This window comes from Microcaecilia unicolor, chromosome 1 (genome assembly GCF_901765095.1).
Source record: "Microcaecilia unicolor chromosome 1, aMicUni1.1, whole genome shotgun sequence".
NCBI lineage: Eukaryota > Metazoa > Chordata > Amphibia > Gymnophiona > Siphonopidae > Microcaecilia > Microcaecilia unicolor.
Window position 1 is genome coordinate 384,112,189 of NC_044031.1, and position 26,549 is coordinate 384,138,737.

The 26,549-nt window shown below is 46.7% G+C and overlaps 1 protein-coding gene across 1 annotated transcript in view; it reads right to left on the minus strand.

Annotated features, from left to right (window-relative positions):
* The window catches only part of SGSM3 (small G protein signaling modulator 3), a 160,162-nt gene that overhangs the window by 55,357 nt on the left and 78,256 nt on the right, over window positions 1–26,549 (minus strand). Inside the window, 4 exon segments of the mRNA XM_030210556.1 lie at window positions 2,179–2,233; window positions 3,223–3,450; window positions 21,725–21,870; window positions 25,788–25,983. Coding sequence (XP_030066416.1) covers window positions 2,179–2,233; window positions 3,223–3,450; window positions 21,725–21,870; window positions 25,788–25,983 — 625 coding nt within the window.

Consider the following 26,549-nt stretch of genomic DNA (forward strand, 5'->3'; position numbering starts at 1 on the left):
GACTGAGGCCACATGATAAGGAGGGAGAAGCAGATAGCCTCATCTGCCCACTCCTGGAGGTCTTAATGAGATCTCTTAGGAGCCGGAGGGGCAGCAGTCGACACTGGCTGGCAGATCTTATAGCAAGAAAACCAAGGGAGTCGCCATTCATCCCTACTGTCACAAGCCCTGCACCAAATGGTCCCAAGCAGTCAGGATCCCTACCCTGCGCCATGTAGAACTTGCAGCTCTCCACGTGGTTCTTAGTCAAACTTTAGTTTGATTTACCACTACCGGCTGCTCTCCCCAAGCTCAGTCTCTACAAGTCTTGTCCCAGATGAGATAAATTCAATATGAGAGTCTGTCCCACTCTCTCAAGTAAACCTCTTTCCTTCGCCTCTATTTTTAATTTTTTTAAGGTTGTTGTGCTGGAAAAGGAGAGCTCCACTGAAAACAGGGGAGAGGTGAAGGGAGGGAAGAAGTACATTTACAGGGCACCAGAGACAGGGATCTGAAGACTTCCAGATATGACTCTGCAGACTCAAGCCACCCACGACGCACAACTGGGGACCAGCTGACCAACTGGATCAGGAGCAAATCACTTGGAACCAGAGGCTGAAAAGTATGTCCATCCACCTGCTGGAGATAGGCTGGACTGGATGCCAAGAGAGATATGTCTATTCCACAGGTTCTGGAATACTGAGAAGCTATGTAATGCAATGAGCAAAATATACCACCTACAAGAGAAGACTTCTGTGGCTGGTTTAAAGTGGTGAAGGAGGATTTGGCTGCTATGAAAGCCGATTTGATGGCGATGAAGGGGAAATTCTTGCGGAATCTGCAGATCTCAGCAGACGTGTGGAAGAGGTGGAAAACAGATGCAACGAGCAAGTAAAAATGAGTGGAAAAAAAAAAGGTGTTCATTTTCTTGTTTTCACTTCCTAAGTACTGAGTTGCCATCTAAGCAGCACTAAGTTTTATTTTGATTCCATCTTCTTTCCATACAGTGATCCTCTGTGTTTATCCCACACATTTAAAAAAAATATCTATCTTTATTAGAACCACACAATGTCAGGAACAATAATTTCTGTAAAAGGAGATACAACAATACAGCATGGTAATTTTTTCAAGTTTCATCCCCGCCCCCCCCCCACCACCACCCTCATTCACTGAAGGAGATCAGACCACACATGTTTATCTCACACATTTTAAATTCCATCACTGTTTCTGTCTCCAGCACCTTTCCCAGGAGGGCGTTTCAGACATCGACCACGCTCTCCACGAAAAACTGCTTCCTACCTCACTCCTGGAGCAACCACCCCACAATCTCAATGCATGTCTACTGCTTCCCCGTCTCTGAGAAAGACTTGTTTGTACATTAATACCTTTTAAATATTTAAATTCTGTATCATATCATCCCTATCCCTCTTTTCCTCTAGGGTATATATATTCAGGTTATCAAATCTCTTCTCATATGTCTTTTGGCACAAACCCCATATCATTTTTATCGCTTTTCTCTAAACCGCTACAAGTCTTATGTCCTTAGCAGCCTTTCTAGCCAAAAATGGACTCCAAAACTGAATACAATATTCCAGGCAAGGTATGAAAACCCTACTGTATGTTAGGTGTGTCCCTGCCACACTTAAAAGCATGCACTTACACCAGCTCTATGGTTAGCCTAAGTGCAAGCGCCTAAATGTTAGGCATATTGATACCTGGTGACTACTTTCTGTTATAGAATAGGATCCTACCACGCACCCTTGGAATGCCTAATTGGATGCACCCAGTTATAGAACTACTCCCTAAGGTAGGTAACTGAGATAACCAACTAAAGCTATATAAGGAAGAAGTCACTGATCTAATCAATCCAGTGTTAGCCCTGTCCATTCTTTACCTCCTATCAGCCACCCTCTCGGTCACACATACACATTGATCCATCAGCAGCCCTCTCACTACCTCCCCTCCCCCTCCCCCATATCAACCAACCACTTTCTTGATCATACACATGCATTGATCCACCAACTGCTCTTTTTTCATCCTCTCCATATCTTCCTCCCATTCCAAAGGTACAGCCCATCCCATCCTCCTCTTCCTCTCCCTTTGAGGGGTTCAGCCCATCTTTCCATTCTTCATGTGCAGCCAGTACTCCACAGTTCTCTGGGTTCACCACAGCAAGGGGTAGAGAAAGCTCCTTCTTACCAAACAGCAGCGAGGTAATTCCTGACTTCCTGCGCTGACTCTGCCTGCGCACAATCTGTGGGAGAGAAGAACATAGAAACACATCACTCATTTCTTATAAAATAAACAAAGAGTAAAGTATTTCTAAATCGTAAAACAGAGAGGGCAATTTTGAAATGTGGAAATGCAATCACCATGAAACCTTCCCTCCTACAACCTATCTACCCATTCTTTAATGCAAATTTAATTATGACAACTGTGAAACAGCAAATGCACCCCCCCCCCCCCCACACACACACATACAAAAAAATACTTTAACAATATTACTCCCAAATGCTCCCCTATCTGGCCAATCACACTCTGTGCACCTTCCCATCTGTATGAGGATGAGGGCAATTTTCAAGCCGCATTCTGCTGAAGTAAACTCGTGCTTATCTGTGTAAAATCTTTTGAACACTGCCCCCATATTTTTCTATGATATTTCAGGGAAAGGTTCATAAATAAAATTTTCTAAACAATGAATAAAACTGCTGGATTCACATCACAGTGTAAAAGGCTGAATTTACGGCCATGATGTTTGCTCACATGAGGTCCTCTGTTACTGGAGGAGGACAGGTAGAATGCAACTCCTTTCATCCTCGCAAAAAAAATTAGGACATCAAATAACAAATCCCCCATCTGTAGATACCTTCTTTCATATTCTTTTGCTGTCTTTCTAAGCCAAGCCAGTTGAACTAATGGCAAGTTTGTGAGGTAACCTGTAACGTTCCACAGGATATCACATGCTTGAACAGCCTTTTTATTTTTTTTTTTAAACAAAATACCACCATTGTCATGTTTTAGATAAAACCTTCAATGCCTGCACTGTGTCTCTCTGTGCCCCGTTTCTTAGTTCACCATCTCCTATGAGAAAGATGAGATGCCCCCCTCTCTGTCTCTCAGCCTGTGGGTTCCTCATTGGACTTCTCTAGATTTCAGGGGGCGGTCAGCCCCTCTCTCAGTCCTTCCTTTCCCTTCACCCTCAACTCAATCCCTGAACTTCCTGATCACCATTTCTGACCTCACCTTTGACAAGCTGCTCACCGCTGCCCCTGGGCTCAGCAGTTGTCCCTGGTCTGCAATGAGGTATGCCAGATGCTTGCGACGTTGTGTCTCGATCATGACATCCGTGAGAGAGCCTGCGATAGACATGGCCTCTTGCAGGAGCAGGTCGGCATCCTCAATCTGGGATGGGATATCTGACAGAGTGTTAAAGATGGAGGCCGAGTTTTCTGACTGGATGAGTTCCTCTTCCTGGAAGAGGAATTGCAACATTCTGCATTATTAGTTACTCTCAGAAATATATATCAGCCAGACTCCACTTGATTATTCTACTCTGTGCATCTTTCTTCGACACTCATTTCTATCACAGCCTCCCCATACCTGTTCTGCATGACAATTGCTGGGCCCTCCTCTGACTGAATCAGTCGGATACAACTGCCTCCAGATCCTCTACCAGGGCTGTTGGGCCAGTCAATAGTATCATCCCACCTTCCATGGCTGAGAGGCTATGAACATGCCTACAGAAGCAGGCCAGGTCTGAAGGGCAAGCCCCCTAAACCAGGAGCTGAAGCCAAGTCCTGATCACTGGCTAATCCCAGACTTTATATTCCGCATCTTTATCTTCCTGACTTTAGCCGACTGTCCTCTGTTCAATTACCATGAGACTTTAGCAGCCTGTGTAGGTTGGCTTTATTTTTATAGGTGTCCCTTTTCCGCTGTTTCTCCAAGACTGCACATCTCTCTCTCTCTCTCTCCCTCCCCCCCTCTCTCTTGAGATGCCTCAACTCTCTGGCATTTTACAGGAGTCTGCCATTCTTTAGCACAAATGCAGTAAACTCCAGACCAATGCTGGAGAATGGACCCAAGAGCCCAGAAGTAGCATGGCTGCAGGTGAACAGTTGAAGCCACATGTGCAATGATACTGTCAGCATAGAAAGAAGCAGCTGTGAAGAATGATTCTACTACCTGGCTGTAGAGCAGCAAGCACTGAAGGGGTAACCAGAAAACAGACAGCCTACTCAGAAAATCGGCACAAGAGAGAAGAAGAGTGCAAGAAAAGAAAGGGGATGAAGAAGAAAGTGACTGTAAGGGACAAAGAGGGGACTGGGCAGAAGAAAGCATAACACCTCACTGTGCCACACTCACCTCCTTAGACTATGAGAATAATTTTATAACACATAGGACAGAAAGGCATCTATTTTTGGCCTATTTTATAAAGATGCTTAGGCACCTATGTCCGTTTATAAAATACCATCACAAATTCTGGATTATGGGCACTGACATTCATGACGGCTCTGGAGCAGGATTAAATGTTCACATGTAAAATAAATAGTAAATCACAAATCCACCCACACTCCTCCCCAAGTATGCCTACTGTACAAGTATGCATGTGGTTGCATAAACATAAAAATAAAATTTAAATGGAAGACCATCGGTTCAGACTTCTGGTGGAGCCAGCACTGCGTTAAGCTCCATCTGCATCAACCCCCCTCCCCCCCCCCCCCCCCCCACACACAGCCCCTGTACAGCACCTTACTGACCAGGGCCCTGTAGGGATGCAAAGGACAGTTGACATTGGGGATCCTTCTGCCTCTTGTCTTCGGGGGCCAGAGTCTACATTATAATGGAGGCTTCCTCTGCTTGGCAGCACACAGCGGTGAGGGCATGTGACCACTCTGCCACCAGAGGAAGAGGTAGCCCAGAGTGGTGGCAGTGTGGCAACAGGGTCTCCCAGAGCTTTGCAGACAGTACAGAGGTCAGAGCCAACTGATCACAGGTCCCTCACAGTGCTGCTTTTTATTATTGGTGGAGGTCCCTCCCCCCCCCCCCCCGCTCCCCCGCTTTTAAAGCCAAGATGCCACAGTTGGCAGCCAGTGATCTGAGACCTGCCTTAGGAAGCATGAATCTCTTGGCCCTGATCTTTTGTAGGCAGTACATCAGCCACTGCAAGTAATGTTGTTGCCTATGATTACCTCTTCCTCCCCCACCCCAATACTATAATGCCAAAGCAAAGCAAATCTAAAGTGGTGCATTCCATCAAAGACATGTATTCAGATAAGCCAGCTAAAATGCCTAAAGAATGAGGGAGACCTGCAGTCACAAATTCTCCGCTAGGCCAGCACACTACCAGTCCTGGACCAAGTGCCCACACTACCAGGGTTGAAGGGGAAGACAACTATGAAACCATACTAAAGGAGTTTAAGGTAGCAAAACTGGAAATTGCTGATCTGGTGATTCACAGATTGGAGGACAACTCTGAGGCCTTGTCCATCCATTTAGACACAGTGGAAGCCCGCCTTGTGGAGCTGAAGGAGGACTGGGCAGGGGAAAACCATGATAGGTCTTGATTAGAGCAGCAACTGGAGGAACTACAGGACCCGATCGAGGACCAATAAAACAGGAATCGCACATCTAACCTGTGAATCCTGGGTATTCCAGAAGGGTTGGCAGATGGAACGCTGGTTGATTACGTACAAAAGCTCTTGAGGTCCCGTTTCCCTGCTTTTGAAACTGAAAGAGCCCATAGGGCACTCAGGTCAAGAACAGATCCTTTTATGCCATCATGAACTATGGTGGTCAAGCTCCTACACTACCAAGAAACAGAACTGATAGTAAAGAAATCGCAACATAACACAAGAATAGCCCTACTGGGTCAGACCAATGATCCATCTAGCCCAGTATCCTAATTCCAACAGTGGTCAATCCAGGTCACAAGTACCTTGCAGAAACCCAATTAGTAGCAATATTTCATGCTACCAATCCCAGGGCAAGCAGTGGCTTCCCCATGTCCATCTCAATAACAGACTATGGACTTTTCCTCGAGGAACTTTTCCAAACCTTTTTTAAACCCAGATGATGTCAGTAAGTTCCAGAGCTTAACTATTCTTTGAGTGAAAAATAAATGACAGTAAGAAACCCAAGCTCTTTGGAATGATGACCTGAAAACTCAAATGAGTGATATTCAATAGGAAAGTCAGATTGAGAGAATCCAAGAGGTGGGTGAGGAAGGATAGCAAGGAATATGATAGAAAACCGATATAAAAGTGTTATACCAATGGTACTACACCCCAGGTCACATATAGAGAGTATTTAGGATGAGAAAAGAAGGTGTTTGGTGGGTATATAAACAGAAAGAAACACATTCCCATATGGGATTGTCATAAAAATTCAAAAGTTTTGAGAAGAACTATTTCAATTCTTAAGTTCAGTGGTACAAAAAAAAAAAAAAAGTCCCCCCCCCCCCCCCCCCCCACACACAAACTTCACTCTCCCTGGGTCTACCTTCAAAGCCCTGGTGCTCAGGTGGCTTCATCAATCCCCAGTCAATTTTGCCCATGCTGGTTCCAATCTCAAAATGCCTGCCGCAGGAAGTCATTGCAGCCATTTCAGCTGCACAGCTGGCAGGAATGACCGAGGATCGCTCCTGTCCTGAAGAGTACACTAGACCACCAGGGCTTTAAAGATAGGACTGGGGAGGGGAGTCAGTTTCAGCTGAAAATGCACTTGCATGTTTGGCCAAAACCGAAGCATGGCCAAATCTGGATTTCGGGCTGGTTTTTGGTACTAAAGCTGAAGCCAAAAAAAAAAAAATAAATTGGTCAGTCTCTAATGTCTGGGCACTGGCACTGAATATCTGGACCTCAGTGGCCACCCCCAAATTAACTACGTACCAGTCAATATTCAGACTGGTGTGCAGTTAGCTTGGCAGATAGAGTTAGGACAGCCTTTCGGCCCATGGGACCCCCCCCCCCCCAAATCACTAACCAGACAGTGCCATGGCAGTCGGAGCCAATACTCAGCGACATTGCCATATCAGAAAGGCAAACCGCACAGCAACAACCTGTAATGTAATGTACTTTATAGTTTATTTACATTTGATATACTTCTTATCCACAAAAGCGACCACAGCGGTTTATAATAATTAAATTATATTAAAAAAAAGAAAAGAACTCCATTAATTAAACAGGAAAGCACAATCACATCAGATCATTCAATCCTACCAAGACTGTTTACAAAAAAAAAAAAACCCCTAGGTAAAACAATCTTTACATTTTTTTGTCCCAGAGATGAACAGTATTCACATCACACATGGCAACCTGCGTAACACAATGAATTTCAAATGGAGGGACTCCTTCAACAGTCATATTCTATCATGGCACATAGTTTAAACTGCAACACCGAGTGCTCACGACATTCTTCCATTTCACAAACAACAGCAAAACAGCTTCTTCACACAGACTCACTAAGTGAGGTGAAGGAACAGATTTCAAAGAACAAGTGAACTGCTGTAGCACATCAATGCAGCCAACTGTTGATGAATTATGGAGGTGGAGCCATTACTTTTCATTTAAACTTTGTATAAGCTTATGTGATGAGAACCGACTGAAAATAATAAGATAAAACATAAGGAATTCCAAGCCAAATGCAAAGCGGAGATAAGGAGGGCAAAAAAGGACTTTGAAAAAAAGTTAGCGTTAGAAGCGAAAATACATAGTAAAAAATTTTTTAGATACATTAAAAGCAGGAAGCCAGCTAAAGAATCGATTGGGCCGCTAGACGAAAGTGATGTTAAAGGGGCGATCAGGGAAGACAAAGCCGTAGCGGAGAAATTAAATGAATTCTTTGCTTCAGTCTTCACAGAGGAGGACTTCGGAGGGATACCGGTGCCGGAAAGGGTATTTGAAGCAGGCGAGTCGGAGAAACTAAACAAATTCACTGCGAACTTGGAGGCTGTAATGGGTCAGTTCTGCAAACTGAAGAGTAGTAAATCACTAGGACCGGATGGTATTCATCCCAGAGTATTAATAGAACTGAAAAATGAACTTGTAGAGCTACTGTTAGTAATATGCAATCTATCCCTAAAATCAGGTGTGGTACTGGAAGACTGGAGAGTAGTCTATGTTACACCGATTTTTAAAAAGGTTTCCAGAGGAGATCCGGGAAATTATAGACCGGTGAGTCTGATGTTGGTACCAGGCAAAATGGTAGAGGATATTATTAAGAATAAAATTACAGAGCACATACAAAAACATGGGCTGAGACAAAGTCAGCACGGATTTAGTGAAGGGAAGTCTTGCCTCACCAATCTACTACATTTTTTGAGGGGGTGAACAAGCATGTGGACAATGGGGAGCCAGTGGATATTGTGTATCTGGATTTTCAAAAGGCGTTTGACAAAGTGCCTCATGAAAGACTCCAGAAGAAACTGGAGAGTCATGGGATCGGAGGTAGGGTATTACTATGGATTAAGAACTGGTTGAAAGATAGGAAGCAGAGAGTAGGACTGAATGGTCAGTATTCTCAGTGAAGAAGCGTAGTTAGTATGGTCCCGCAGGGGTCTGTGCTGGGATCGCTGCTTTTTAACATATTTATAAATGACCTAGAGATGGGAGTAACTAGTGAGGTAATTAAAATTGCAGATGACACAAAACTATTTAGGGTCGTCAAGTCACAGGAGGAGTGTGAAATATTACAGGAGGACCTTGCGAGACTGGGAGATTGGGCGTGCAAGTGGCAGATGAAGTTCAATGTTGACAAGTGCAAAGTGATGCATGTGGGTAAAAGGAACCTGAATTACAGCTATGTCATGCAAAGTTCCGCGTTAGGAGTCACAGACCTAGAAAGGGATCTGGGAGTCATCGTTGATAAGACGTTAAAAACTTCTGCACAGTGTGCCACGGCGGCTAAGAAAGCGCACAGAATGTTGAGTATTATTAGGAAAGGGATGGAAAACAAACACGAGGATGTTATAATGCCATTGTATCTCACCATGGTGCGACCGCACCTAGAATACTGTGTCCAATTCTGGTCACCGTATCTCAAAAAAGATATAAAGGAATTAGAGAAAGTGCAGAGAAGGGCGATGAAAATGATAAAGGGAATGGAACGACTTTCCTATGAGGAAAGGCTGAGAAGGTTAGGACTCTTCAGCTTGGAGAAAAGGCGGCTGAAGGGTGATATGATAGAAGTCTACAAGATAATGAGCGGAATACAGCGGACAGATGTGAAGCGTTTGTTTACACTTTCAAACAACAACAAAACCAGGGGACACAAGATGAAGCTAAAATATGGTAGATTTAGAACAAATAGGAGAAAGGTTTTCTTTACTCAGCGTGCAGTTAGACTCTGGAACTCGTTGCCGGAAAATGTAGTGACAGCAACTGGCCTTACGGAATTTAAAAGGGGGTTTGGACAGATTCCTGAGGGAAAAGTCCATTGAACATTAAGAATTAAGTTTGGTTTTTTTTTTGTTTTTGTTTTCTTTTGGGGGGGCGTTGCCGGGTTCTTGAAGCCTGGATTGGCCACTGTTGGAGACAGGATGCTGGGCTTCATGGACCCTTGGTCTTTTCCCGGTATAGAAGCTTATGTACTTATGTACTCAAAGTAGCACACAAGTAAAAGAATCTCAAAGTGCTGTAGGGATGAGCTCCCTCAGAGCTGCACTCCGGTAACATTACTAAGTGTCTACAATATGAACTGCCGTAGCAGAGAGATTAAATGAATTCTTTGCTTCGGTCTTTACCGAGGAAGATTTGGGTGGGATACCGGTGCCGGAAATGGTATTTGAAGCTGACGAGTCGGAGAAACATAATGAATTCTCTGTAAACCTGGAGAATGTAATGGGGCAGTTCTACAAACTGAAGAGCAGCAAACCTCCTGGACCGGATGGTATTCATCCCAGAGTACTGATAGAACTGAAAAATGAGCTTGCGGAGCTATTGTTAGAAATATGTAATTTATCCTTAAAATCGAGCATGGTACCGGAAGATTGGAGGGTGGCCAATGTAACGCCCATTTTTAAAAAAGGATCCAGAGGAGATCCGGGAAATTATACACCGGTGAGTCTGAGGTCGGTGCCGGGCAAAATGGTAGAGACTATTATTAAGAACAAAATTACAGAGCATATTCAAAAGCATGGATTAATGAGACAAAGTCAATATGGATTTAGTGAAGGGAAATCTTGCCTCACCAATCTACTACATTTCTTTGAAAGGGTGAACAAACATGTGGATAAAGGGGAGCCGATTGATATTGTGTATCTGGATTTTCAGAAGGCATTTGACAAAGCACCTCATGAAAGACTCCAGAGGAAATTGGAGAGTCATGGGATAGGAGGTAGTGTTCTATTGTGGATTAAAAACTGGTTAAAAGATAGAAAACAGAGAGTAGGGTTAAATGGTCAGTATTCTCAATGGAGAAGGGTAGTTAGTGGGGTTCCCCAGGGCTCTGTGCTGGGACCGCTGCTTTTTAACATATTTATAAATGACCTAGAAATGGGAGTAACTAGTGAAGTAATTAAATTTGCTGATGACACAAAGTTATTCAAAGTTGGCTATACATAGATCCAAGATGGCGACGGTTTAGGTAGCGTCAACGGACGCGCCTGAGACTCGGCCCAACCGAACGCTACTGAGAGCGCCTTACCTACCTTGCAGATGGGTAAGAGATGGGGTAAGACTCGGGAGGTTCCCTCCGTCCCGAGGGGAGTGCCCCAGCTACAGCAGACGACGCTGGACCGATTCACGGTGGTGCCCGGTCCCATGTCGGCGTCTACTCCTTCTGCTGGTGCCGACACTTTGGTGCAGGACAGCAGCGTAGACGGGGCTTCCCTCAGCCCCGTCGAGCATATGGCGCCCCCACAACCCGGAAGGGAGAACTTCCCAGAAAGCCCTGCTGCCTTGGCCCACGAAGGAGATCGAGAGGAGCAGGGAGGGCGTTTGCGGGAGAGGAGAACTGGAGCTGGAAGCTTGGAAGAACCAGAGTTAACAGCTGCTCCTGTTGTCTCATCAAAGACTGTGAGTATCCTGGAACAAGCTTCTAAAGCCCCCCTACCGGCTTGTATTATGGGAGAGATAGAGAAACCTGCCGTAGTGACTTTGGAGTCACTTTGGGACTTAACTTCAAAGACCCAATCTGCACTACAAAATTTAATGCTGAGAAATATGGAGACAATAAAGGCTTTATCAGAGACTGCACTGATTCAGTTAAAATCTTGTGAAAGCCAAGCATCTCAAGTTAAAAAACTGTCTGAAAGACTGGAGAAAACTGAACTTATGGATCAAATTTTGATAAAAGACAAGGATTTTACCTTGAGGCGCTTGGAATACCTGAAGAACAAATCAAAGAGATTGACATTGCGATTTATTAATTTTCCGAGGTCCCCACTGGTTCCTCCAACGCAGATGGTTAAAAAAATATCTACTGGAAGTCCTAGGCATGCCTGAGAATTCATTACCCCCCTTAACTAGAGCTTATTATTTACAGACTGATGTTAGAACATCAGTGGATTTACAAGGGCAAGGTGTAATGAACCTCACCGCATTCCTGGAGTCATCTCTTGAGGTTATAACACAGAAAACTACACTGTTAGCAACCTTTGCGTTGGAAATGGATAGAGATGCAGTCCTTAAACTCTCGTTAAGACACTTAGATTCGTTATTTATGGGATCAAAAGTGAGAGTTTTCCTGGATTTGTCCAGGGAAACTCAAAAAAGACGCAAAATGTTTCTGTTGTTGCGCCCAAGAGCTTTGGCAATTGGGGCAAATTTCCTTTTGAGATTTCCCTGTATTTGTAGATTAATTTAGCAGTCTAAACAATATCAGTTTTTTAATCCAAAACAATTGGAAGATTTCCTTAAAAGCAGAGAAGAGGTCAATGTACAAGTCTAGTCACTTATGCAACGCTGTATAGCAGGCTTTGAGTAACTCACCTGGGAACGTAACTACCTATTTGATTTAAACTTTGTGAAATGTTTATTTAAGCAAAGGCATTTTCTAAATCTTTCTTGGATCATAGCTATGATTATTGTGGTCATTACTAAGGAATATCTATATAATTAATATTGTTCTTCTGCATTGTATGCTTTATTATTTCTTTTTTGTGTATTATCACTGTATAATTATAGTACAGCAAGAGACCCTCACTGGATCCACCGGAAGGGTGGGAAGGCCAGATTTTAGGACTCAGGCTGTAAAAATACCAGCTAGGTTTAAAAATCTATGACTGGCTGCGCAAGGACTTGCTTTTCCTGTAAGTTAATATGCGTCCCCGCTTGGGATCCATCCACTGGAATAGTGATGGGTCAATTTACATACCTTTAACAGCTAAAATAACTGAAGAAGTACTGACTAGGCCAAATAACAGGTACATGATTTAATATTTCAGAATCTGTAAAAAGCAGGTCTGAACAATGAGTCCTAACACAAACTGGTACAACTGTCACTTTAAATCAGATGAACAAAATGGAGTCTATTAGTTTTGTATAGAAGGCTACAGAGGTTATACAGAGTTCTTAAGATGGTGTGAAAAGTATTGCGACACAGAGAGATGTGGAACTGTTATCTCAACGCTTCCCAAAACATGCTGATAAGACTGCGTGGGAAAGTATCATCTCAGAAATTGAGAGCTAGGTATCTCACCATTGACTTCTATGGAGAGGTTTGTGTATAAAAGAGGGGACAATTTGCCATAGCTTTGGAATCCTCCCCAACGCTTCTGTCAGACGGCAGGGCTCTGTCCGGTTGTACCCAGAATCTGTCTGCTGAATGTACCTGATTAAAGTCTGATGTCTGTATTTGTACCAACTTGAAGACTTGTCTTTGGGTAAGAAATAAAATGTATCTATCTATTTAAACCTATCTCTGTCTTTATTCTATCTTCTCTTTACCTTACATTTAGCTTACAAGGCACATCACATACACTCAGTCTCTGGAGAAACTTAGACAGATTTTTATTAGGCATTATCTGGGAACATAAATGGCCCAGAGTATACCTAGATCCAGGAACACAGAAAGCAGTAGTTATGGGAATCAGAATTCGATTACAGCCCCTAATGCAAACCCAGAGCAGACCTCCTTGTGATTGGGTGACAATGGAGGTTGGAGAAACCAGACAGAGCCTGTTATGTGAAATAGGTATCTGTAGTCCCCCGTGTGATCTGGAGTCAGAAAGAGGTCCAAGAGGGGGGGGGGAATTAAAACATCACTCATAAAAATTATGTTTGGTAAAAGCTTAAATAAAGAATTAAAAAAAAAAAAGTTATTCAAATTTGTTAAATCGCGGGAGGATTGTGAAAAATTACAAATGGACCTTAAGAGACTGGGAGATTGGGCGTCTAAATGGCAGATGACGTTTAATGTGAGCAAGTGCAAAGTGATGCATGTGGGAAAGAGGAACCCAAATTATAGTTATGTCATGCAAGATTCCATGTTAGGAGTCACAGACCAAGAAAGGGATCTAGGTGTCGTCGTTGATGATACGTTGAAACCTTCTGATCAGTGTGCTGCTGCGGCTAAGAAAGCAAATAGAATGTTAGGTAGTATTAGGAAAGGAATGGAAAACAAAAATGAGGATGTTATAATGCCTTTGTATCACTCCATGGTGCGATCACACCTCGAATATTGTGTTCAATTCTGGTCGCCGCATCTCAAAAAAGATATAGTGGAATTAGAAAAGGTGCAGTGAAGGGCGACGAAAATGATAAAGGGGATGGGACGACTTCCCTATGATGAAAGGCTAAAGTGGTTAGGGCTCTTCAGCTTGGAGAAAAGGCGGCTGAGGGGAGATATGATAGAGGTCTATAAAATAATGAGTGGAGTTGAACGGGTAGATGTGAAACGTCTGTTCACGCTTTCCAAAAATACTAGGACTAGGGGGCATGCGGTGAAGCTAAAATGTAGTAAATTTAAAATAAATTGGAGAAATGTTTTCTTCACTCAACGTGTAATTAAACGCTGGAATTTGTTGCCAGAGAATGTGGTAAAGGCGGTTAGCTTAGCGGAGTTTAAAAAAGGTTTGGACGGCTTCCTAAAGGAAAAGTCCATAGACTGTTATTAAATGGACTTGGGGAAAATCCACTATTTCTGGGATAAGCAGTATAGGGTATGATACATACCTGTAGCAGTTGTTCTCCGAGGACAGCAGGCTGATTGTTCTCACGACTGGGTTGACGTCCGCGGCAGCCCCCACCAACCGGAAAAAGCTTCGCGGGACGGTCGGCACGCAGGGCACGCCCACCGCGCATGCGCGGCCGTCTTCCCGCCCGTGCGCGACCGCTCCCGCCAGTTGAATGACAAGCAATAAAGTATAAAACACAACTCCAAAGGGGAGGAGGGAGGGTAGGTGAGAACAATCAGCCTGCTGTCCTCGGAGAACAACTGCTACAGGTATGTATCATACCCTTTCTCCGAGGACAAGCAGGCTGCTTGTTCTCACGACTGGGGTATCCCTAGCTCTCAGGCTCACTCAAAACAAGAACCCAGGTCAATGGAACCTCGCAACGGCGAGGAAACAACAGAAATTGACCTACGAAGAACAACTAACTGAGAGTGCAGCCTGACCAGAATAAATTCGGGTCCTGGAGGGTGGAGTTGGATTACACCCCAAACAGATTCTGCAGCACCGACTGCCCGAACCGACTATCGCGTCGGGTATCCTGCTGGAGGCAGTAATGAGATGTGAATGTGTGGACAGATGACCACGTCGCAGCCTTGCAGATCTCTTCAATAGTGGCTGACTTCAAGTGGGCCACCGACGCTGCCATGGCTCTGACACTATGAGCCGTGACATGACCCTCAAGAGTCAGCCCAGCCTGGGCGTAAGTGAAGGAAATGCAATCTGCTAGCCAATTAGAGATGGTGCGTTTCCCGACAGCGACCCCTAGCCTGTTAGGGTCGAAAGAAATAAACAATTGGGCGGACTGTCTGTTGGGCTGTGTCCGCTCCAAGTAGAAGGCCAATGCTCTCTTGCAGTCCAATGTGTGCAACTGACGTTCAGCAGGGCGGGTATGCGGCCTGGGGAAGAATGTTGGCAAGACAATTGACTGGTTAAGATGGAACTCCGACACCACCTTCGGCAGGAACTTTGGGTGAGTGCGGAGCACTACTCTGTTGTGATGAAATTTAGTATATGGAGCATGAGCTACTAGGGCTTGAAGCTCACTGACCCTACGAGCTGAAGTAACTGCCACCAAGAAAATGACCTTCCAGGTCAAGTACTTCAGATGGCAGGTATTCAGTGGCTCAAAAGGAGGTTTCATCAGCTGGGTGAGGACGACGTTGAGATCCCATGACACAGTAGGAGGCTTGATAGGGGGCTTTGACAAAAGCAAGCCTCTCATGAATCGAACGACTAAAGGCTCTCCAGAGATGGCTTTACCTTCCACACGATAATGGTAAGCACTAATCGCACTAAGGTGATTCCTTACTGAGTTGGTCTTGAGGCCAGACTCTGATAAGTGCAGAAGGTATTCAAGCAGGTTCTGTGCAGGGCAAGAACGAGGTTCTAGGGCCATGCTCTCACACCACACGACAAACCTCCTCCACTTGAAAAAGTAACTCTTTTTAGTGGAATCCTTCCTAGAGGCAAGCAAGACCCGGGAGACACCCTCAGACAGACCCAACGCAGTGAAGTCTACGCCCTCAACATCCAGGCCGTGAGAGCCAGAGACTGAAGGTTGGGGTGCAGCAACGCTCCGTCGTTCTGCGAAATGAGAGTCGGAAAACACTCCAATCTCCACGGTTCTTCGGAGGACAACTCCAGAAGAAGAGGGAACCAGATCTGACGGGGCCAAAAGGGCGCTATCAGAATCATGGTGCCGCGGTCCTGCTTGAGCTTCAGTAAGGTCTTCCCCACCAAAGGTATGGGAGGATAAGCATACAGGAGGCCGGTCCCCCAATGGAGGAGAAAGGCATCCGACGCTAGCCTGCCGTGTGCCTGAAGTCTGGAACAGAACAGAGGCAGCTTGTGGTTGGTCTGAGAGGCGAAAAGGTCCACCGAGGGGGTGCCCCACGCTCGGAAGATCTTGCGTACCACTCTGGCATGGAGCGACCACTCGTGCGGTTGCATGACTCTGCTCAGTCTGTCGGCCAGACTGTTGTTTACGCCTGCCAGGTATGTGGCTTGGAGGAGCATGCCGAACCGACACGCCCAACGCCACATCCCGACGGCCTCCTGGCACAGGGGGCGAGATCCGGTGCCCCCCTGCTTGTTGACGTAATACATTGCAACCTGATTGTCTGTCCGAATTTGGATAATTTGACAGGACAGCCGATCTCTGAAAGCCTTCAGTGCGTTCCAGATCGCTCGGAGCTCCAGGAGGTTGATCTGCAGATCCTTTTCCTGGAGGGACCACAGACCCTGAGTGTGGAGCCCATCGACATGGGCTCCCCACCCCAGGCGAGATGCATCCGTCGTCAGCACTTTCGTGGGCTGCGGAATTTGGAATGGACGTCCCAGGGTCAAATTGGTCCGGATGGTCCACCAGAGCAGTGAAGTGCGACAACTGGTGGAGAGGCGGATGACATCTTCTAGATTCCCGGTGGCTTGGAACCACTGGGAAGCTAGGGTCCATTGAGCAGATCTCATGTGAAAACGAGCCATGGGAGTCACATGAACTGTGGAGGCCATATGACCCAGAAGTCTCAACATCTGCCGAGCTGTGATCTGCTGAGACGCTCTGGTCTGCGAAGCCAGGGCCAAGAGATTGGTGGCCCTCGCTTCGGGAAGGTAGGCCTGAGCTGTCTGGGAATTCAGCAGCGCTCCTATGAATTCCAGAGATTGAGTTGGCTGGAGATGGGACTTTGGGTAATTTATCACAAACCCCAGCAGCTCCAGAAGTTGAATAGTGCACTGCATGGACCGGAGAGCTCCTGCCTCCGAGGTGTTCTTGACCAGCCAATCGTCGAGATATGGGAACACGTGCACTCCCAGCTTGCGTAGGTAGGCCGCTACCACCACGAGGCACTTTGTAAACACTCGTGGGGCAGAGGCGAGCCCAAAGGGCAGCACACAATACTGAAAGTGCCGTGCGCCCAGGCGGAATCTGAGATACTGTCTGTGAGCTGGCAGTATCGGGATGTGAGTGTATGCGTCCTTTAAATCCAGGGAACATAGCCAATCGTTTTTCTGAATCATTGGCAGAAGGGTGCCCAAGGAAAGCATCCTGAACTTTTCTTTGACCAGGAATTTGTTCAGGCCTCTCAGGTCTAGGATGGGACGCATCCCCCCTGTTTTCTTTTCCACAAGGAAGTACCTGGAATAGAATCCCTGCCCTTCCTGCCCGGGTGGTACGGGCTCGACCGCATTGGCGCTGAGAAGGGCGGAGAGTTCCTCTGCAAGTACCTGCTTGTGATGGGAGCTGAAAGACTGAGCTCCTGGAGGACAATTTGGAGGCAGGGAGGCCAAATTCAGGGCGTATCCGCACCGCACTATTTGGAGAACCCACTGGTCGGAGGTTATGAGAGGCCACCTTTGGTGAAAAAATTTTAACCTCCCTCCGACCGGCAGATCGTCCGGTACGGACACTTGTAGGGCGGCTATGTTCCCGTGGATCCAGTCAAAAGCCCGTCCCCGGCTTTTGCTGTGGAGGCGCAGGGGGCTGCTTAGGCGCACGCTGTTGACGAGAACGAGCGCGCTGGGGCTGTCCCTGTGCCTGACGAGGCCTTCGGGCCGGCTGGTTGTACCTACGCTTTGCAAAAGAATAGGGTGCAGCCTGCCGTGCCCGGGAAAAACGCCCACCCGTGGGGGCGGGTGCTGAAGGCGCCCGGTGGGAGAGCTTGTCGAGAGCGGTTTCCCGCTGATGCAGTTGGTCCACCATCTGCTCGACCTTCTCACCGAAAATGTTATCCCCCCGGCAAGGGACGTCAGCCAGTCTCTGCTGGGTGCGGTTGTCCAGGTCAGAGGCACGCAGCCATGAGAGCCTGCGCATCACTATACCTTGGGCCGCAGCACGAGATGCCACGTCACAGGTGTCAAAAATCCCCCTGGACAGGAACTTTCTGCACGCCTTCAGCTGCCTGACCACCTCCTGATAAGGCCTGGACTGCTCCGGCGGGAGCTTATCGACCAGGTCCGCCAGCTGTTGCACATTGGTCCGCATGTGGATGCTCATATAGAGCAGGTAAGATTGGATGCGGGTCACGAGCATGGAGGACTGGTAGGCCTTCCTCCCAAATGAGTCCAGAGTGCGAGACTCCCGCCCCGGGGGCGCCGAGGCGGTATCCCTCGAACTCCGTGCCCTCTTGAGAGCAGAATCCACGACCGCTGAGTCATGGGGCAACTGGGGCCGCATGAGCTCTGGGTCAGAGTGGATCCTGTACTGGGACTCTGCTTTCTTGGGAATGGTGGGATTAGTTAATGGTCGCACCCAGTTCCGGAGCAGCGTCTCCTTCAGGACATTGTGCAGCGGTACCGTGGAGGACTCTCTAGGTGGTGATGGATAGTCGAGGACCTCGAGCATCTCGGCCCTCGGCTCTTCCACAGAGACCACGGGAAAGGGAATGCTTATAGACATATCCCGCACAAAGGAGGCAAAGGAGAGACTCTCAGGAGGTGAGAGCTTCCTCTCCGGTGACGGCGTGGGGTCCGAGGGAAGGCCCGTAGACTCCTCTGAGGAGAAATATCTCGGGTCCTCCTCTTCCCCCCACGAGTCCTCATCCTCGGTATCGGACATTAGCTCATGTAGCTGAGTCCGGTACCGGGCCCGGCTCGACGTCGAGGCACCGAGGCCTCGGTGTCGTCGAGCGGTGGACTCCCGCGCCGGCGGGGACGGAGCTCCCTCCATCGACATCGACGGGGACTCCACCTGCGTGGCTGTCGAGACCGGCACCGCAAGCGGCGGCGGTGTCGACTGCCCCGGCGCCGGGCTAGAGCTCGCCGGCGCCACAGTCATCGGCGCCGAGGGCGCAAGCACCCCCGGCGCCGGCACAGCCTGGCGCATCAGCCCTTCCAGGAGCCCCGGAAGGATGGCTCTGAGGCACTCGTCCAGGCCCGCTGCCGAGAAAGGCGGTGGGGCCGGTAAGGGTGTCGGTGCCAGAAGCTGCTGGGGGCCAGGAGACGGCACCGAGGTGCCGGAACCCCCGACGCGTCGGTACCTCCACCACCGACGGAGATCTCTCCTCTCTGTGATGACGCTTCGGCGTCGACTCCTCTTCAGGCACCGAGGGCTCCCGGTGACGGCGCTTCTTGTCCTTCTTCCGGTGCACGTCACCGGTGCCGGAGGGCATGGAGGAGGAGGAGGTCGATCCCCCTCGGTCTCGAGGTACCGGGTCCGACAGGGTTCGGTCCCGTGGCTCACGAGTTGAGGGAGTGACCGGGGCCGACTGCCCACGCGGTCTCTCTACCCCACTCTCGCCGGCGGACCGGCGGGCCGACGGGACCTGTTCTCCTGGGGTCGCTGCCATCGGTGCCGATGTCTCGGGCATCGATACCGGTACCGAAGAACCGGCCTTCGATACCGATGCCGTCGAGGTCGACGTCGAGGGGCCGGCGCAAGTTCCAAAAGACGGTCCCGCAGAACTTGCCTCGCAACCTGAGTCCGTTTCCGGAGACCGAGACACAAAGCACACGACTTGAGATTGTGCTCCGGCCCGAGGCACTGGAGGCACCAAGCGTGGGTGTCGGTCTGCGAGATCGGCCGGCCGCAGCGACCACACTTTTTAAATCCACTCGGGACCTTCGAGGACATCGACGGAAAAAATCGCGTCGGCGAAGTCAAAGTCGGCAATGGTGGCTAAAATCACACCACGAAAATTGAAACCGACCGAGCGGCCACTAGGCCGCAACGAGGCGTCCCCGCTAGAAAGCGAGGGAAAAGGGAGGAGCGCGTGCTCCACACGCGCAAAATTCTTTTTTTTTTTTTTTTTTTTTGGATAACAAAACGAACGAAAGAAGAAGAAGAGGCCGAAAAGGCCAAGAGCGACGACCCGCGTAAACGCGGTCGAAAATTCCGGCGGCTGAAACGAGAGAGTTGCAAAAACACGACTCTCTCAGTCGCGGAAAAAAAGTAACTGGCGGGAGCGGTCGCGCACGGGCGGGAAGACGGCCGCGCATGCGCGGTGGGCGTGCCCTGCGTGCCGACCGTCCCGCGAAGCTTTTTCCGGTTGGTGGGGGCTGCCGCGGACGTCAACCCAGTCGTGAGAACAAGCAGCCTGCTTGTCCTCGGAGAAAAAATGTTTTGTACATTTTTGGGATCTTGCCGGGTATTTGTGACCTGGATTGGCCACTGTTGGAAACAGGATGCTGGGCTCCATGGACCTTTGGTCTTTCCCAGTATGGCAATACTTATGTACTTATGCCTTAGAGTAGCACACAGGCAAAGACTTTCAAAGTGCTGACGAGTCCCCTCAGAGCAGCGTATATGGTATACATACTGAGATACCTTGGAATAACATGTAAACAAATATTTTCAGGTGCTGCTGAGTTGAGCTCCCTCAGAGCAGCACACAAGCCACGTATTCTCAGCGAGCCAGCAATCTGTGGTTCCTTAGAATACCTCACAGGCAAAACAATAACAAAGTGCCGCCAGCTGAACATCCTCAAACAGCACACAGGCAGCATATGCTCAAACTGTAATGGAACTGAGCTCTCTCAGAGTAGAAACAGAGACAAGAGACTTTATAAAGCGGCAAGATAAGTTTCCCTACAGTAACATCAAGGCAGCACATTTTCAAGTACTGCCATTCTGAATTCCCTCAGAGTAGCACACAGACAAAAAACAAACATTCTCAAGCACTGTCAAGCCAAATTCTCTCAGAGAAGCAAACAGGGTGCCTAATAGAAAGTGCCACTGTTCTGAGTTCTCTCAGAGTAGCACAGTAAAGACATCTAGGAACTGCATGGACTGTCTGCTACCGTTCACTGGAGACTGAGAAATACTAAACATTCTAAGGCTACATGGTACCCTAAAGGGGTGAATCACACAGAAATACTTTGTTTCTCCATCTCCATTTGCTGGTTGATGGACATGCTAAGGAAAGAGGTGATGGCATTATGTCTGTTGTGCCAAAACATGACATTTGTCTTCCTTTAAAAATGATGACTTACTGATCATGAATAACAATTTCCACACCAAGCAGGAACGATTCATGTTCTAGACATAGCAAGGGTTAGATTCAGCTTTACCACATTCACCAAATACATTTTCTATAAGGGCACAATGTTTTTGTCCCTTCACAGTCTGCATGATTCAAGTGACATGGTGCCACTACATGCTGCAAGCTATAATGTTTGGTCCCTTTCTTTTGATTTCAATGATTTTTATTGAAGATCTCTTAAATACCTGTTGACCCACATCAATAAACTTTCAAGAACACATAACATAGAATTGTCACTATATAAACATAACTTTTACAGTGAGTCATCAAATTTTTGACCCATCCCCCCTTCTTTATTTCCCCATGTAAAATAACAGTTCCTTAAACCCCAACAAGAATACAATTAATCCTCAAAACAGAACCCCACCACCCTAAATATCTGCACCTATATCCTCCCCCACAAAACTCTCCTCTATCTATTACACTCCTCTACTACTCTCCCCCTCCCCAAATCCCCCCTCACCCCCTTCCCTCCCTTCCCAAAACTCCCCCCAATCACCCCTATTTTTTTTTAAACCAGGTTTGAGAGCTTCCCCTGCAAAAATTCCCACCCTCTCTGAGTTTGGTTCCTTTCTTATGCTCATGTCCCAGCAACAGGTGAGAACTCTCTCCGTGGTGCTGAAGCCCTCTGTAGGCAAGCCACCCTCCTCACCTTCATCCGCAGCATGCCCAGAGTACTCTGGAACAGCACCAGTGAGCCCTGGTGGAAGAAGACATCCCAGATACGCAGTAGCAGCTTAATATGGACAACGCTGGCGAAGGCCGTCAAGAACCAGTGCAAGGTGATCAGCGACAATTCTAGAAGATGGAAACAAACACAGTATGAGATATACCCAAAAATTGCCAGCTTCCCTGCACTCAGTTTGAGTGGTAATGAAAGGAAGGAATAGGGACTTGCTTTAACATGGAAGAACAGATCTTCTCAGCTTTTGTCCCTCACTGCTTGAGCCATGAAATGTGCACAAATTCACTGCTTAGAACTGGCAACATTGGGCCTATTTTGGAGATTTTACGAGGGTTGACATTTGATTAAAAATTTTAATCACAATTAATTGCACAATTATTTATTATTTCCCCACTGCAGCTCCTCCTGACTCTGGGCAAGTCACATAACCCTCCACTGCCCCGGATACAAAATACGTATACCGCTTTGACTGTAACCACAGAAAGGCGATAAATCAAATCCCATTCTCCTTCCCTAAAGGGCTGATTATCTCCCTCCTTCCTACCCCCAGATCCACATCTCTCCTTTTCTCTTCCTTCCCTCCTTCTCTTCTTCCCCCAAGTTCATTATCTCTCTCTTCTCCCTCCATCCTATAGTCCAGCTGCTCTCCCTCCCTCCCCTCCACCTCCATGAGCAGTGACAAACTTAGTGGTGAGCAGCACCAAGCACTTCTCATCGCTGCTGAAGTTCACTGTCTTGGTCATACCTTCCACCAGTGGCCCCTCCAGTTTTGCTTGTGGGTCTACACCTCACTCCTCTCCCCCCACCCAAGGTTCAACATCTGTTCTTCCTCAATCCCCACTACCACCGGTCTACCTTAAAGGTGGTTTTCTGTTGGTCCCCAGCAATGGCAGTGTTACACATACACTGCCTGTGACCTTCTCCAAAGCTTTCCCTCTGGCCCATCCCACCTTCTCTGACATCACTTCCTGTTTCTGCACTGGCGAGACAGGTCAGCATATGTGCAAAGCTGCCGCTGCTGGGGTTCAATAGAAGACCACTTTTAAGGTAGACTGGTGTGGGGTGGGGGAGAAAGATGCCAGATCATGCCAAGGACAGGGCTTGGTGTTGGGAATGGAAGAGAGCAGACAAGATGTTTAGAGGAGATGCTGCAACATGATACATTTTTTAAATTGTAATTAATGTTTAATGCATCAATTGCAGAGTTAACTGTGATTAACTTGCAGCCCTAGTTTTTACATCTGTCGGATTAAGTTTGTGCCTTACTCTGTTCATGGCCATCCTACTGCCACTGCAGGGAAACTTCTAGTATGAATCTGGTTGGTTAACAGGATTCAACAACAAAAAGAAAACCAAACACTCCCACAAATTTCAATGGAAAGCCAAAATGATGGGAATGACCAACCAGATGAGCCAGGATAAATATACACAAATCCTTTTATTTAAAAAGCAAAACACTTGATCAAAAGTGGCCAAATTTGCTCCATCTCATGGTAAGAGAAAAAGCACTTGACTGGAGATGGACCCAACACAGTCCGTGTTTCCGCTAACAAGTCTTCATCAGGAGTCCTATTCCATGACAAGCAAATGATCTATATTCAGTGATGGCAGAAAGTGCAAAAATGCCTAATGGAATTGTTGAAATTGTCAGTAGCCATTTACAGCCATGGTAGAATCATCTATACAGATCTATAACATGCAGAGATTTCAGTGGGGCATGGTTGAGGGGGGCTCAAACTATTGAACACTGAAGCTCCACCAGAGTCAGATAACAGCCCAAAAAGACCTCATCACCACTCTTAAGAAATGGGGAAATCCATCTCCACAGACATTAAACTTGACAGGGTGCCTCTTTTTAGATTTTCTCTCACTCAAGGTGAAATTTCCCAGAAACTCCAATAATGAATCCTGGGAACACTTTGCTGCAATTAAAACAGTCTACAACATTTCTCTTTCTTCAAATTCTTAATATTTTTATGCCAAGACCCCAGTAATACCAACAGTTTTTCCAGCAGCAAGAAATTAAACAAATGAGTTCTGCCTTTCCTCAGGCTAAAGTAAAAAGTATGCTAATTAGCTCTCCCAGCACCTCAACAGGGACTGGCAATTAGGGCTCTCTTATAACCCTATATCAATTTCTTCTTTCAACATCTTTAAAAAACAAAACAAAACAAAGCTGGCTCTGTCTACTCAATCAATTATTATTATTACATTTGTTACAATTCAGCCCTTAACCACCTTTAATAGGTGTTAACAGCAGCCAACCCTGGATAGTACCAGCTGTTCAACAACTTCACCGTATTATCCTCCACCCCCATAACTATTATCAAAACCCCAAGATAATGGCAAGAAACATCTGTGGCCCCATTTCTCAAGTTACTGTGAGCAGCTTGCAATTTTGGATATATCTGGTACTGTTTTGCTTTGGCTGCTCTGTATTCTCTAGTCCTTCTTTTAGTTGAAGAAATATCCAGTACCTTGCTTTCACTTTTAAGACGTCACAAAGCTAATAGCAAAGGTCCTGTTCCACTCCACATCTTCTCTTATGATTTCCATTTGCCTAGTATTCCACTTAGCCTTTGCTTATATTTTTTCCACAGGGTTGGAAGCTTTTAATAGACTTTAATCCTGGATAGTACCAACTCTTCAACAGCTGCACCATACTATCCTCCATCCCCACAGCTGTCACTGGTGATCTCTGGGGGAAGAATCTAAGCAAAAGGTTCATCTGGTTGGTCATTCCCACCGTTCTTGTTAACAGGATTCTTTTCTTTCACCCAGAGGCCTAGATGACTCAGGAGTTGATGTAGATACACAGAACCTCTAACCTCTGAGTCACCAGAGTTCAAATCCAGTGGAGGTTGGTGGGGGGTGGGGAGAAATCACAACCAAAGCCCTAGTTTCCTGAAGCAGATCTTGCAAGATTCTGTGGTAATTATGTGACATTTTCATAAATTTGAATATAGTTACATATTAAACTGGTGTTATTTTGTTTTACTTTATTTTTTAAAGTCTTTTTCTGGCATTTTTATGTGCCCAGTTACTTTATTTGGCCCTTTTGGGGGGGGGGGGGGGGAGAGGGGGTTTGATTGATCAGTGCTAGGAAGGGAGGAGAGATAAGAGTACAGGGAAAAGATGTGAAGGGGGGGAATCTTAGAGGAGGGAAATGGAGAAGGTATTTCAGGAAAAAAAAAAGTATAAGGGGATAATGGCATAAAGGGGAGGAGGATATGGAAAATCCAAGTATGGGGAAAGAGAGACTGTGAAAAGGGGTCCAGAATCTGAGAGAGGAATAGTCTGCTCATAATATGCCTCCTCCCTACACTGATATCTTCTCTCATTTTCAATTCACATCCCCCCTTATCTATCTCTCTCATTCTCTCCACACTCATTCTTCCTCCCTCAAGTTCTCACTCAAAGCCCATAATACCACTAATCCTCTGTCTTACTCTCCATCCACTCATTCTCTCGTCTCCATCTTACTACTTGCCTCTTATCTACTCATTCAAGCCTCCCCCATCCCCAAACTCATTCATTCACTTTTCCTTGCCTGCCCCTCCATCTTGTTACACACTCTTGCCTCCACATTCCATCACCGTATTCATCCTCTCATCCCTCTGATTCTAATTGTTACACTTTGAACTGCATGATTTAAAGCATGACAGTCCAGACTCAAAAGTAGATAGTGAAAGACAGTTTAAAAGCAGAGCACCTCAGGGAAGTAGGATGCAGGGCAGCTGGTACTGCCAGTACACTGGCCCTCTGTTTCCCGCAGCAACTGTGGGGAACATGGAATTATGTGGGAAAGACCTGATTTTGAGGCTCTTCCCATGGATGTGAAATTGTGGGAGGCTGAGAGCCCTGATCATAACCCCCTGAAAGCCATTCAGTGGCCTATGTGAAATGAGTTACGGGTCTCAGTTCAAGGACCCAGAGAACACGTTACAGCTGACACTTGCTGGAGCCACCCTCTTATCCCCCACCATCTCCCATTAACTCCATCACACCCATCCCAGTTTACTCCTCTCACCAATATCATGCTCTTGCAGAAGTTTGTCTAGTTGAGGCAGGTATTGGACAATGAGGTGGCGCAGCACACGCTGATCTGTCTGCACGCCCATCAATGTGGTGCTGAAATAGGAGGCAGGTACCAGGTCCTCAATAATGGCACACATCATCCAGAAAGCATCTTCTTCCTCCAGAAAAAGCAACAAGCAGGCAGCCACCTAGGAAAGAGAGCATTCAGTGCCAGGGGAAAATTCCAAGAGATGCTGGGGTTGGGAGGTATGAGAGGTGCAGGCTGGATTCTTATACACGTTCAGGATTTTATGATTTGTTAAGGGAAGGAGAGGTATGTGAATTCAGCTCATGCCTTTCCAGTAGTAGTTCAAAACAAAATACATTCAGGCACAGTACGTATTTGTCCCCTATATATAATTTAAGTCTGTACCAGAGGCAATAGAGGGTTAAGTGACTTGCCCAAGATCACAAGAAGCAGCAGTGGGATTAGATCAGAATACCAAGAGTCTAAGTGTGAAAGAGAAAGACAGCAGACAAACTACATAATACAAACTCATAATTTACTTGTTCTGTTTTGGTTTAAACTTGAAAGGTAAGATATTCAGTGCTAATTGACTGGGGACTCTGGCTCTGTTAAATAGTTATTACAAAAGGACTCCACTATTCTTTCAATATCACAAAATAATTTATTACATTGCAGTACCACCCTATAACGACTGACACTGCTACCTAATATTAAAAAACCCACTCACTCATCCTTTCATTCAACGCA